Below are 13478 nucleotides of genomic sequence, written 5' to 3'. Positions count from 1 at the left end.
TGCAGCACCTCATGTCCAACAAAGACACCCCGCCATTTCCCAAATAATATAATCATCATCACGTTAAGTACACCTTATTAATCAATCTAACCAATTATAAATTGCCTTTAAAAAAAAAAAAAATTCAATCCAACCATAATAAATTGTGCTGTGCCAAAGATATTCCACATCACATGCTGCTGGAAAAAAAAGAAGAAGAAAAGAAAATAAAGAAAGCAAAACGTTAGGAGACAGAGACACCAGACCAAACCCCACAGACAACTATAAGCAGTTATATTGAAGCTTAAGAAACCCACCCCAATCACCCAAATCAACCACACCTGTCGGCAGCAACCACAGGTCTTGAGTCCTGTACACAAAAACAAAATAAAAAAGAAAACAAAGAAGAGAAAGACGGAGTTACCGAAAGAGAAGCAAGAAAGAATTATTAGGAACTAAATGTTGCACAGTGTTTATGTGTTACAGACAGAGAGAGAGAAAGAGAGAGATATCTGATACTCTACTAGTGTTTCAGATTCAGAGCTAAAGTGAGTGACAGTGAGTGAGTAATGTTGGTCCAAGACCGTTCTAGTTCAGCCCCGAAATCACCGAAAGGTCCGAAATCCAAGCTCAGAAATACTTTACAAAACCGCTTCTCTGAGGCCAAAGCTCTCGATTTCTCAACATGGTTTTCCGACAACCTTTACAAGATCATCACCGTCCTCCTCCTCATCGCCACCGTCGCCGCCCTCTTCTTCCTCCGAAATGTCGGCGACACTGCCGCTCTCCTCTGCTTCGAAACCCAGGCCAAAAACCTCGAGAAGATCCAATTCCCCAACGTTAATTGGAATTCAATTTCACCCATTACCGACAAGTCCCCTTACGTTAATTTCCGAACAGAGCGCTGGATCGTCGTTTCGGTCTCCAATTACCCAACCGATTCGCTCCGAAACCTCGTCAAGATCAGAGGCTGGCAAGTCCTCGCCATCGGTAATTCCAAAACGCCATCAGATTGGTCCCTCAAAGGTGCGATTTTTTTGTCTTTGGAACAACAAGCACAGTTAGGTTTTCGTGTTGTGGATTTTCTTCCTTATGATTCTTATGTTAGAAAAACTGTTGGGTATTTGTTTGCGATCCAACACGGCGCGAAGAAGATCTTCGACGCCGATGATCGTGGAGATGTGATTGATGGGGATTTGGGTAAGCACTTTGATGTAGAATTAGTCGGGGAAGATGCTAGGCAAGAGGTTATATTGCAGTATAGTCATGATAATCCCAATCGGAGCGTGATTAACCCGTATATACATTTTGGGCAGCGGTCCGTTTGGCCTAGAGGGTTGCCATTGGAGAATGTGGGTGAAATTGGGCATGAAGAGTTTTACACTGAAGTGTTTGGTGGGAAACAGTTCATTCAGCAGGGGATTTCTAATGGTTTGCCTGATGTTGATTCCGTGTTTTATTTCACGAGGAAATCCAGTTTGGAAGCGTTTGATATTAGGTTCGATGAGCACACCCCGAAGGTGGCGTTGCCACAAGGAATGATGGTGCCGGTCAATTCTTTCAACACGATTTACCATTCTTCGGCGTTTTGGGGTTTGATGCTTCCTGTTTCAGTTAGCACAATGGCTTCTGATGTGTTGAGAGGGTATTGGGGACAGAGGCTTTTGTGGGAAATTGGTGGTTATGTTGTAGTTTATCCCCCAACGGTTCATCGATATGATAGGATTGAGGGATACCCATTTTCAGAGGAGAAGGATCTTCACGTGAATGTTGGCCGTCTGATAAAGTTTTTGGTTTCGTGGAGATCAAATAAGCACAGATTGTTTGAAAAGGTTTTGGAATTAAGTTTTGCAATGGCTGAGGAGGGGTTTTGGTCTGATAAGGACTTGAAGTTTACAGCTGCTTGGCTTCAGGACTTGCTGGCTGTTGGATACCAGCAGCCGAGGCTAATGTCACTGGAATTGGATAGGCCACGGGCAAGTATCGGTCATGGAGATAGGAAAGAATTCGTCCCACAAAAGTTGCCATCCGTTCATCTTGGGGTAGAGGAAACAGGAACAGTGAATTACGAGATTGCAAATTTGATTAGGTGGAGGAAGAATTTTGGGAATGTTGTGCTTATTATGTTTTGCAATGGGCCTGTGGAGCGTACTGCTCTTGAATGGAGATTGCTTTATGGGCGAATATTCAAAACGGTGATTATTTTTTCAGGGGCAAGGAACCCAGATCTTGCTGTTGAACAAGGCCAATGGGAGCAACTATACAAGTAAGTTGTTAACATAATGCATTTTTACTAATTATGTATACAATTTATTATCATTATTGTCTTGTCTTTGCATATCGTTAGACTATTGAATATTATTTTCTATTATGTTCTTTTGGTTGCTGAGGAGGAGAGCTTAAAACATGGAGGATGCTGCAATATAATTTTCCAAATGAGATGTTTTTTTCAAAATTTATGCTTAGTGAGTGAAAACTTTGAGACAGTAGCATTTGTTGGCCATGTACAATCATGTGAAACTGTTGAGGTTGTCATGAAATTATTATTGTTTATTATTCGAACATGTTAATTGACAATGTATGACTTTAAGCAGCAATGAGGAGAGCAATAGTATTCTGTTGTTGTGGCTCTCCTTTTGGTTTTCTGTTTTTCAATTTATCTATATTCAGGGTAATTAACTTTTAAATTCAGGTAAAGTTGGTTCCATAAGAGCTGTAATTTTCTATGAAACTTGAAATGAAAATTTGTGGAAGTTAGGAGAAGAACAAAAACATGCATATCTTGTTGGATTGGATCTCTGGTGGTATATAAGATCTAATGGGTATGAGCTGTGAAGTACTTGAAAATGCTGTTATGAAGTTTCTCCCAATATAAAGTTAACTTGGAAAGGCTACTTTTTATACAAATTGCATCACTAAAAAAAGTTTGCGAATTAATAGTTATTGAACTTGACCTTCATGATGAAAATGGTAGATGGTAGGTACATATCAGTTGTGGACTGAGTAGATCATTAGATTCAATCTAACACTAATCATGTGCTGGAAGGCAACTCTTAGACTGCTACAAAAGAGGTATACCCTACCTTTTCAAAGTTCTGTGTCCATAGATTTGGCCTGTGCTGTACTTATTAGCCTTGAACTGGGGTTGTCCTGATGGACCCAAAAATGAAAAGAGAAGAATTTGGGGCACACTGTTAAGTGGTCGTAAAACACATTGGTTAATCTTGAAATTGAAGAATTTGGTCCAAAATCTGGTTTGGGAATAGTGTTGTTGTAACCTTGAAGTTGAAAGTGCTAACGTTTGCCTATCTAGGCTCCAAATGGTTAAACAAAGAATTCAGATTTAGAAAAGGAGAGTGTTGTTACTGTTACAAATACGAAGTCTGTAAGGCAGTGTGGATTTTTTAGAATCACTCTCCAAGTAGTCTCCCATTTCAACAAACATTGAGAGTTATCATAAAATAGTTGGTCCCCCCCTTCTTTTAGCTTCCTTTCCCCCAACCCAAATTTTATTCCTCTAGTTTGGTTTGGATAAGTGTTAGTTTGAGTTGTTGCTTATTATTAAATCAAAGTTCGCTTAGAAGCAACCTTAGGTTGTTATGTTGTCAATTTGTTTTATTCTTAATCATTCAGTTACTATTGATGATGATGGAAAGGAGTAAGTGTAAAATTGAAGTTCTAACTGTTCTATATGTTGGCTTTTACCATATATAATTATTTTGAAACTCTAGTTAGTTAACATGGTTAAAGTTTCATAATCATGCTGTCTAATTATTGTCTAATTCTCTTTTCAGGCACTTGCCTAAGATTTTTGATAGATATACCAGTGCAGAAGGATTTTTATTCCTTCAGGATGATACGATTCTTAATTACTGGAATTTGCTACAAGCAGACAGGAGTAAATTGTGGATTGCAAATAAGGTAATATACCTTCAATTACTCTAACATCTATTTCCCTAATATGAATATTATGGTCTCACAAAGAAAATCTCGGGCCACATATATTTTATCAATGATAAAAGTGGATTAGTTTTTTCATTGGAAACCATTAGAATTGCTCTCTTTAACAAATTCAATGGGATTCAGGTCTCCAAGTCTTGGACTACTGTGTCAACCAATGGCAACTCAGATTGGTTTTCAAAACAAGCAGACATGGTAAAGAAAGTTGTTAGCATGATGCAAGCTCACTTCCAGGTCAATTATAAGGAAAGCATGACGGATAGCCAGAGCATTGCCATATACAGTTCTGAGGTATTCTACATTCCCCGGCGCTTTGTAGCTGACTTTGTCGAACTTGTTAATTTAGTGGGTGGTCTAGAAATCCATCAAAAGGTTGCAATCCCCATGTTCTTTGTATCAATGGATTCACCACAGAATTTTGACCCAGTGCTTAGTTCAATGATCTACAAGCAAAAACCACCTACAAATAATTCATCAACACTTTATTCTGCTCAAGCAACTGCAGTTCATCCATGGAATGTGTCAAGTGAACAAGATTTCATAAAGCTTATCAGAATAATGGCAGAAGGTGACCCTCTCCTAATGGAGTTAGTATGAAGTTAATGTGATACTAGAAACAACAGCAAGAGAGAGGAAGCAAGAAACATGTTCCACTTTTGTTAACAGTTATACCAAACTGTATCTTCTTTTTTTTTCTTGTATTTTTTATTGAGGGAGGGGAGGGTTTTTCTTTCTTTTCTTTTTCCTTTTCTTCTTTCCATTTTTGTAGATTTACCTTGTATGATTCATTACTGATTGGAGATTCCCTCCACAGAAAAATGTAATCTTTTTTTCTTTTTGCTCATGAATATATGAAAAGAGAATTGTATTTAACATTGACAATTACTGTTTGATTGAATGGTTAAGATTTTTTGTAAATGCTACATTGGATCTTGCTTGAATAATTTTGTGTTTTCAATAAGGAAATATAATGAAAAGTTGAGAGTTGCATGGTAACAATGAATCTTCAATTTACCTACCAAACCTTGTAATTATGACAGGAAGGTCTTGTTGAATTGTTTTCTAAACCTCACTTCCATAGCTGGCCTACTGGCTACTGCCAAAAAAAAAAAAAAAAAAAATAATAATAATAATAATAAAATAAAAAGAATAAAAAGGAGGTTGCATAGACTGTAAAAGGCTGTAACGCAGCGTTTCTTAAAGTTAGTATATCTTATTTTTTTGGAAAACGATTTGCTAAAGAAGAGATTAGAGATACATTATTGATGCAAGGAGAAGCTTTCTTGAAGTAAATATGTCTATGATTGATGAAAATGATTACCAATTTCAGTTAAAATTAAAGAAGTAATGGGAAGAAAAAGCAAAATTGGTCTCATCTGTCATGTATTGATGAAAAGAAGGAAAAAAGCTTGGTCCCTTTGAGATTTTATTGTGAATGGTCCCCTGCATAGACTCTTTCATATTTATTTTTGTCCCCCTAACTCGCTTGTTCTTTTGATATATTTCAAACGTGGGACCTGTATTACATTTAAATTGAAAAGGAATGCTAGACAGCATTATGCGAGAATCATAGATGAAGATGCTGTAATATATAAACTTATTGTCATTGATGTCAGATGCAAGGTCCTTTCACTCAAGCATTGGTAAAGATTCTTTCATTGAATTACAAGATTTGCCGACTCATAACACTCATGTATTAGCATTATTGATATTAGCTTATTACTCTTTTTTTTTTTAAAAAAAAAAAAAAAAAAATTATTTTTTAAATTTTAAATTTTTTAGGTTCTTAAAAGTTTCTGCTGTAATTTTTGAAGTCGTTTGTTGGCTGTTGGCTGTTGCTGTCTGGTTGCTGCTCTTGATGCTTGTAATCTGTACTAAGTTGCTGTTTTGAATAAATTTATTTGTGGGACCTGAAAGAAGTGATTTCTCCTAAATTTCTTCATATATCTTGTTCAAATTATCCTACCAAAACCGCTCTGGTCACTTCTTTAGATGGGAGGAGAAATATGATTAGGTTATAAGACCATTTCTATTTTCTAAAAAAAACACAATCAGTCTGAAGAGACACAGGAAATATTCTATGCTATATTGCTACGTTCCCAACACAATCAAGACGGAAAAAAATGGTAGGTAAAAAATTTACTTTTTGTCTCCATAAATACGGGTTGGTACCGTTGGGTCCTTAAAATTCAACCATATCAACTTAACCCCAAGGTTATATATATATATTGTTTCATTGTTCCCTTGTTGCTATCTCACTCACAGAAAATAATATTTTACCAACATAAAATGACCACCTCAGTAACTTCGGTAGCATCAAATACCCCCATCAACAGCTTAATGGCATTTTTCCATTCTTTTTTCCCTCTTTCCTTCACTACCAAAACCGTAGCATAGTTGAAGAGCCTATGCTTGTGGCTATTGTCTTAATGCTCTCAAATTATCTTCGTGTTGGAGTAGGAGGGGTGAAGACTTGTTAGGAATTCAGATATCCAGTGCTTAGATCATATCAATTATCAACTGCTCTCGTGCAGAAATTACAAGAATTTATATATTTCTGGTATGTGATACTCTAGCCACATTTTTAAAATTCTGATTTAAACACCTTTTTTGTACTAGTCTGATGCTAACACTTAATCTAACTATTCAGGATTGATAGACCGAGGAGAAATGACAATATTATCATGATAGTGGCCAAGTATTTGTTGTTACTAATAATGTAAAGGCAATAGCAACAGCACACAGAAGGCTGTATCCCCGAAAATGAATTAAATTACACTAGGCAATGGATAAAAAAATTCACATTACATACATTGCGCAAAATTACAGCAATGTACCCTACACAGAGAGAAACTCAAGGAAATTATCAGTGTTTTTGGTATTTGCACTTTACAAACTTTCTCACAGTTGATTTGCAGTTCACCTATCAATCCCTTCAATCTTGTCTTCAACTTCTGAGTACAACTGCCTTAATCTCTCAATATTCTGTTCAGAGGTCTCCCAGTACCCACGTCCATTGGCCTCCAAGAAAGTTTGAACCAACTTCCTGAAGGAATTTGGATTTTTGCTCATTAGCCTGTTCAACATATCCTCATCCTGAATGAAAGTTGAGTTGGCCTCTTCATACACCCAATTATCAACTTGGCCAGAAGTTGCACTCCACCCAACTGTATTAGTAAGCCTTTTCTCAATTTCACGAACACCCTCGTATCCACTAGCCATCATTCCTTCATACCACTTGGGGTTCAACAACTTTGTTCGCGCATCAAGACGCACAGTCTCAGAAAGGGTCCGTACCTGCAATTCAAGAAACCAATACGATTAATGGTATCACTTGGTCTAGTTATGCTTTTTAAATCATAAGAAATAAATTAAGATTCTATGACTCACCTGAGCATTAGCTGTGGTGGTGTCTGCAACATATGCACTAGGCTTCTTCCCATCCTTCCTCAGGTTCTGTACTAGATTAGTTGGGTCTGAGTCAAAGTAGTGACTCACATCAGTGAGTGAGATCTCTGAAGAATCAAGGTTTTGGAATGTGGCATCAGCTGTGCTCAGAGCCATCTCAAAAACTTTTCTTTTCTCAGTCATGCCTACACCAGGGGCATCACTATCAAAAGCAAAAGACTTTCGGCTCAAGTACATGTCTTGTAGCTGCTTCTCGTCATTCCACGAAGAATTCTCCACAGCAAGATTTATGTTTGAGGAGTAGGACCCTGAGGCATTGGAGAAAACCCGAGTTGCAGCTTCCCGAACACCAATCCCAAGGGTTTTGGCTTGTTCTAGAGCGTGCTTCCTAACATAGTTTTGGTCTTCTGGTTCATCTAGTTCGGCTACCATCTTTACTGCCCGGTCCAGGAGATTCATCTGTGAAGAAAATAAAAATTTTGATGAAAATTTCATTAGCAGGACTGCCAGGAAACGGTAAAACACAGTTCAAAAAAGGAGGGAGGAGAGAATGAGAAGAACATAATGTCTGGATAGAAAATAGTTGATACCCTTTCATTCAAGGTTTTGATTTCAAGTTAGGACATGAATTACGGTGCTGCAGAATTTAAAATCATACCTAAATGGCACTGTTAGAAAAATATCATCAAAATACTAAGAATTGTAAATTGATATCTCTTATCTTATGTAAGAATTAAGATTCCAAATCCTGATTCACCGTATATTAGTCCACAAAAACTACAATTCTACAATTATTGAGGTATACCTGGTGCTCCATGTGTACCCTTGTTATATTATTTAATGTTAGAATCTACACAAATGGGAATGATGATTAGGATTTATACCTGATTGATAAAGAGATCTCTGAACACTCCAGAGCAATTAACAACGACATCAATCCTAGGCCTTCCAAGCTCTTCAAGGCTTACTGGCTCCACCCGGTTCACTCGACCTAATGAATCAGCAATTGGCATCACACCAACCATCCACAAGACCTGAGCCAAGGACTCACCATAGGTCTTGATATTATCTGTTCCCCACAATACAAGTGCTACTGTCTCAGGATACTTTCCCCCGTTGTCAGCCTTCTGCCTCTCTATCAACCTCTCCACCACAATTTTTGCACTCTGCATTGCTGCTGTTGTGGGAATAGATTGTGGATCAAGTGCATGAATATTCTTTCCTGTTGGCAATACTTTTGGGTTTCTAATTGGGTCACCACCAGGCCCTGGAAGCACATATTTTCCCTCTAATGCTTGTTTCAAACTCCCCAACTCATTATCAGCCACAACCAGCTTCAAACACTCTCCTAAAAACTGAAACAATGTTCTAAGTTTTTCCCTATCGGCCCTGTAAAATTTTGTGTTAGACAAGTACTGAATCCATGGTTCATTTATACCAAACCCAAGGATTGAACTCAGTTTATCAGCTACATCAACAACTTGGCCCTTCTTATTGGTTGTTTTCTCAACAAAGGAAGTAATAGCTCCACGTGATGCTTCAGTTATTTGCCGAAGAAGCTCTACATCCTTCAAAATTCCTTTGTCACTCCCTCTATAGACTTCCTCTATATCTCTTCCTACAGTCTCAGCTAGTATATCTGGGAGTGATGAAATTCCATCTTCAGGACGGTTTAGCGCAGCAATGTTAACCAGAGTTGCAACTGCTTCCATGGCTGATGGAGGCTCACCAATGACATGGAGCCCACAAGGCAAAAGGCGGGATTCAATCTCCATGATCTTGGAATATACCTTTCCAACCACAAGATCTCTTTCATTTGCTGAGATTGCCTCTCCCTCATCAGGGAGTTTCACATCCTTGTCAAGATTACATTGTTTAGCCGTGCTGATGATAGAGTTCACAATTTGTGGCCCACGGCCAGTGTCTTTAAGGGATTGATATGAGGAGATGAGCTCACTTAACTGTTTAAGCCCCTTGTATAGCCCAGCATTTTCTGCTGGGGGAGTCAGATAGCTGATGGTATTGGCATAGCTCCGGCGCTTTGCTATTGTTGCTTCAGATGGGTTATTAGCTGCATAGTAATAGACATTGGGAATATTCCCAATCAGACTGTCAGGGTAGCAGACATCACTCATTCCAACCTGTTTTCCAGGCATGAATTCAAGTGATCCATGAGTGCCAAAGTGAAGAACAGCATCAGCTTTGAAAATTTTCTCAACAAAAGAGTAATATGCTGCAAAGCCATGATGTGGGCTAGCTGATTTGGAGAACAACAGCCGCATCGGGTCACCCTCATAGCCAAATGTAGGCTGAACCCCAATGAATACATTACCATACTGTTTACCATATACCAATAGACTCTCTCCATCAGAGTTTAGATTCCCAGGAGGTTTTCCCCAGTTTTCCTCCAATGCTGTGGCATAGGGAGTTAAGCTTTGGTATTCACGGACACCCATTTTGTAAGCAATGTTCAGATTTGGGCTGCTGAATTGAGCTTCTTTGTCATGAATTACATCTTCAATTAAGGCTTCTGAAGTCTCTGGTAGGCCCTCAACATTGTAACCATCCCTGTGGAGTTCTTTTAGAACTGAGTAGATGGATGAAAAGACATTAAGGTAGGCTGCTGTTCCAACATTTCCTTTGTCAGGAGGGAAACTGAAGACTGTGATTGCTAGCTTCTTCTCTGCCTGCATCAGTGCATGTATTTATCAAAACAAGCTCAGGAAAACAAAAATCTAATTGCCTTTAAGTACATTCTCTACAGAATAGAAAAGACAGAACATCACTTAAGGAATGAAGTTTCAAATTACAAATCAAATACAGATCATGAAGTACAGTTTCTAAGCAAAACATCTAACGGTCAAGGATTTTCTACAATGTGAAACAGATGAGGTAAATGAAAGAGGAATCTTCAGCATGTCCACTGAAACTATTTGGATTCTAGGTAATGATAAAGTTCAGAATAAAAGGTATGTTAATCCTTCTCACTATTGTCAACATCCAAATCATACTCTAAACTACTAAGCATCACGGCCAATTCAAAATTATATATATATATATATATATATATAATATGGATTAGAAAATAAGCTAGTGGGATACAAAGGTCTAGAGCAACATCATTACATCAATAACTCTTAGTATTCTTAATTGGTAAGTCAACATCCTCATAATTATTTTCAACACTTTTCTCCAAAGTCATTTGTAATTTTGATTTCAAAATTTTGAAACCCAAACGATTCTTTGTTAGTCACTACTACACATAGAAGCTTTTCTGGGCTGGAACTCTTTCAAGCTGACTTAGGTTTTCTATTATTTGCAAATCATATTGTAAAAGGGAAAATAATAATAAAGTTACCATAAGCCATCTAGGAAAACACTATTTATTGGGAGAGAGTATTTAGCACAAATGCAAATATACCTTTGATTTCCTCTTCAATTCACCCCATCTGATTGCTCTAGTACAAAGTTGCTCCACCCTCTTGTGCAGACAATGTGATTTTCCTGCAATCACATTACATCGTTAATTAACCCTTAAGAAAGAGGGCATCTGAGATAGAGTGTACTGAATCAAATTGAAACAAGATAAGGCAACAATAAAACTACTTCAGCTCGAGTAATAAAACCATTTAAAATAAAATGTAATTTATGGTTAGAGTGGGTCTGAATCTGTACTTGTTTTCAGAAGTAAATACTGCACTTGATTTAAAAAGCAGAACTTGCTTTTGGTTTTTTCCTGAGAGCATTTCCAAGGTGATGACTTAACTATAATCAGACTATATAAGCAATAACAATAAAATGAAATTCCAACAACAATAGAAATAATTGATAAGGAAGATATACTTGCCTGTTCTAGGATCCCGACCGGCAAAAACAATGGGCTCCATGCCTCCATCTAGCTCTGGCAGAGCAACTTGCAAAGCTACCTGAATTGGGTGAAGCCCCAAGGTACTATTCAACCATTCCTCAGTTGTCTGAAATACCAGAGGCAATGCAACAATATAAGGCACATCAAGCTTCCTCAGTGCCTCAACAGCCCTGGGATGATCCTGCCTGGCTGGCCCCCCGACAAGTGCAAAACCAGTAAGTGATATCACTGAATGCACAAACGGCTTCTTCGTGATTGGATCAATCAAATACCTCTCCACAGGCCCTGAAAAGTCAAGCCCACCGGCGAAAATTGGAATCACTTTAGCCCCTTTTGCCTCCAATTCCATAATCACAGCCACATAGTGACTCTCATCCCCAGTAACAATGTGACTCCTCTGCAAAATCAGACCAACAATTGGTGCATTTGGACCCTTAAGCTTCTCATTAGCATCCTTTCTAGTATCATACCAATTCAAATACTCCTTCACATCCTCATACATACAAGGAGCCAAAGGATGCCAAACCCCACTATCCAAATATAAAACCGGGTCCGAATACTCAATCTTGATCCCCTTCAGGGCAGGCACATAAGACCCAGAAATCATTTTCAAGAAATTTTGCAGGTTATCAGGTGAGCCTCCTAGCCAAAACTGCAAACTAAGTATATAAAGCCTAGCATCCTGAGCCTTATCACTAGGCAAATATTTCAAAACCTTAGGCAAAGTCCTTACAAGCTTTAACATACTCTCTGCAAACCCAGCAGACTGCTTCTTTCTCTTAAAGAGCTGGAAAAAGGGGCTCTTTGACTGTCCCAGCTGTGACATACTGAAAGACCCCAGCTTGTTGAGTCTCATTACCTCAGGCATTGAAGGAAACACCAACACTGCATCAAGTCTTTCCCTTTCTTTCTCCACAGCATCCTTAACCTTCAAAGCAAGCTCCTCTACAAAAATCAAAGACCCAATAAAGATATTGGCATCCTCAAGGTCTTTACAGAAGGCTCTATATGTTGATTCATCACGAAGCTCTTCAACCAAGTAACCAACAACTTGAAAGGAAGCGTTCCTCTGGTTTTGGTTGAGAGCCTGGACTGCGGCTGTGAGTGATGATTGGTATTGTGCTTCTAAGACTACATAGACAATTTTGACTGTAGGGAGGCCCTGTTTGTTGTCTGGGACAATTCTACGAACTTCTGGGCTGGTTTGCGTGAATAGGCCATTGCCAATTGCAGTACATTTTACTTTTAAAATGGAGGACTTTGATGGGTTGGTTTGGTGGGGTTTCTTGGGGAGGAAAGAGTGAAGAAAGTAATGCTTTGTAGAGAGAGAAGAAAGGTGGTCAGTTTTGGAGGTTGGTAACGTAAATGGTGAAGATACTAAAGAAGCCATTTAAGAAAATTGAGTAAAGGGTTGCACTCTCAGTGTCTGTAAATGATAGTGGAGATAAAAGAGAGAGAGAGAGGAAGGGAGTGGCCTGTGTTTTAGTTTCGAATTCAGTGTTTCTTCCTCTTCTCTGTCTTTATTCTTTTCTTAAGAAGGCTAAGGTCCTGGGTTTATATTTTTGTGTGTAAAGGTGTTGAGAAATGAAATAGTTGGTTTTTATGGTTAGTGGTGGAGTGAGGAACACGTGGCACGTGGCAAAATGGGTGGTGTAGGAGTCTATAGAGTGTGTGAGTTAATTTTGAGGTTGAGTTTGCTTTGCAGGATGTGAAGAGAGAGAGAGAGAGAGGCAATGCAATGGTGTGGTCTACTTGCCTATCTATTAGTGTCTTTATGATGGAGTTTCCTGGATTTTGATTGGTTAGAGTGGATTACCCATGAGAAGCAGAGTGGATGATGATGGTACTGATGATAGAAAAAGGATGAATTGGCAAGATTTTTCTTTCACTTCAACGGTGGGCCTTTTCGGCTTTTACTTGTACAAAGATTCTTGTTTTTGAGTTTGTGTTTCTCATCGAAAAGGAGTTGATATTTTCTGTGATACTTATGGGACCAGGTGCCTTGCTTTAAGCCAAGCAATCTACGACCCTATAGATAGAGATATAATGAAGAGCACACTGTTTAATGTTTATGTTTCACTCAGTCTCTCTCTCTCTGGGCCTCATACTCATAGAGATATAAAGAAGTGCATACTGTCATTGGGCTAAACAAAAACATGGTACAGCCATGAGGAAGCCCACTAAAATTCGAGGCTCCTGCTTGGACATTTCTCACGCCGTTAGAACTTGGATCTTACACGGATAGTTTGAATGCATGGCAGTG

General features: G+C 38.5%; 2 protein-coding genes across 2 annotated transcripts; one reads left to right on the top strand and one right to left on the bottom strand.

Moving 5' to 3' along the window:
* Window positions 1–189: 189 nt before the first annotated feature.
* LOC126693799 (probable glycosyltransferase STELLO1) lies at window positions 190–4821 on the top strand. Its single transcript, XM_050389934.1, has 3 exons — window positions 190–2245; window positions 3774–3900; window positions 4066–4821. Exons 1-3 carry the CDS (start codon window positions 549–551, stop codon window positions 4534–4536), a joined length of 2295 nt encoding a protein of 764 aa, XP_050245891.1. The 5' UTR covers window positions 190–548; the 3' UTR covers window positions 4537–4821.
* A 1868-nt stretch (window positions 4822–6689) lies between these two features.
* Window positions 6690–12786, bottom strand: LOC126693798 (magnesium-chelatase subunit ChlH, chloroplastic). Its single transcript, XM_050389933.1, has 5 exons — window positions 11195–12786; window positions 10769–10851; window positions 8232–10034; window positions 7330–7806; window positions 6690–7236 (listed from the first exon to the last, which is right to left on the bottom strand). Exons 1-5 carry the CDS (start codon window positions 12603–12605, stop codon window positions 6859–6861), a joined length of 4152 nt encoding a protein of 1383 aa, XP_050245890.1. The 5' UTR covers window positions 12606–12786; the 3' UTR covers window positions 6690–6858.
* Window positions 12787–13478: the final 692 nt, after the last annotated feature.

Source organism: Quercus robur, chromosome 7 (genome assembly GCF_932294415.1).
Source record: "Quercus robur chromosome 7, dhQueRobu3.1, whole genome shotgun sequence".
Classification (NCBI taxonomy): Eukaryota; Viridiplantae; Streptophyta; class Magnoliopsida; order Fagales; family Fagaceae; genus Quercus; species Quercus robur.
Note: the sequence above shows the minus strand (reverse complement) of the source record. Positions and strands in the feature narration are given on the sequence as shown.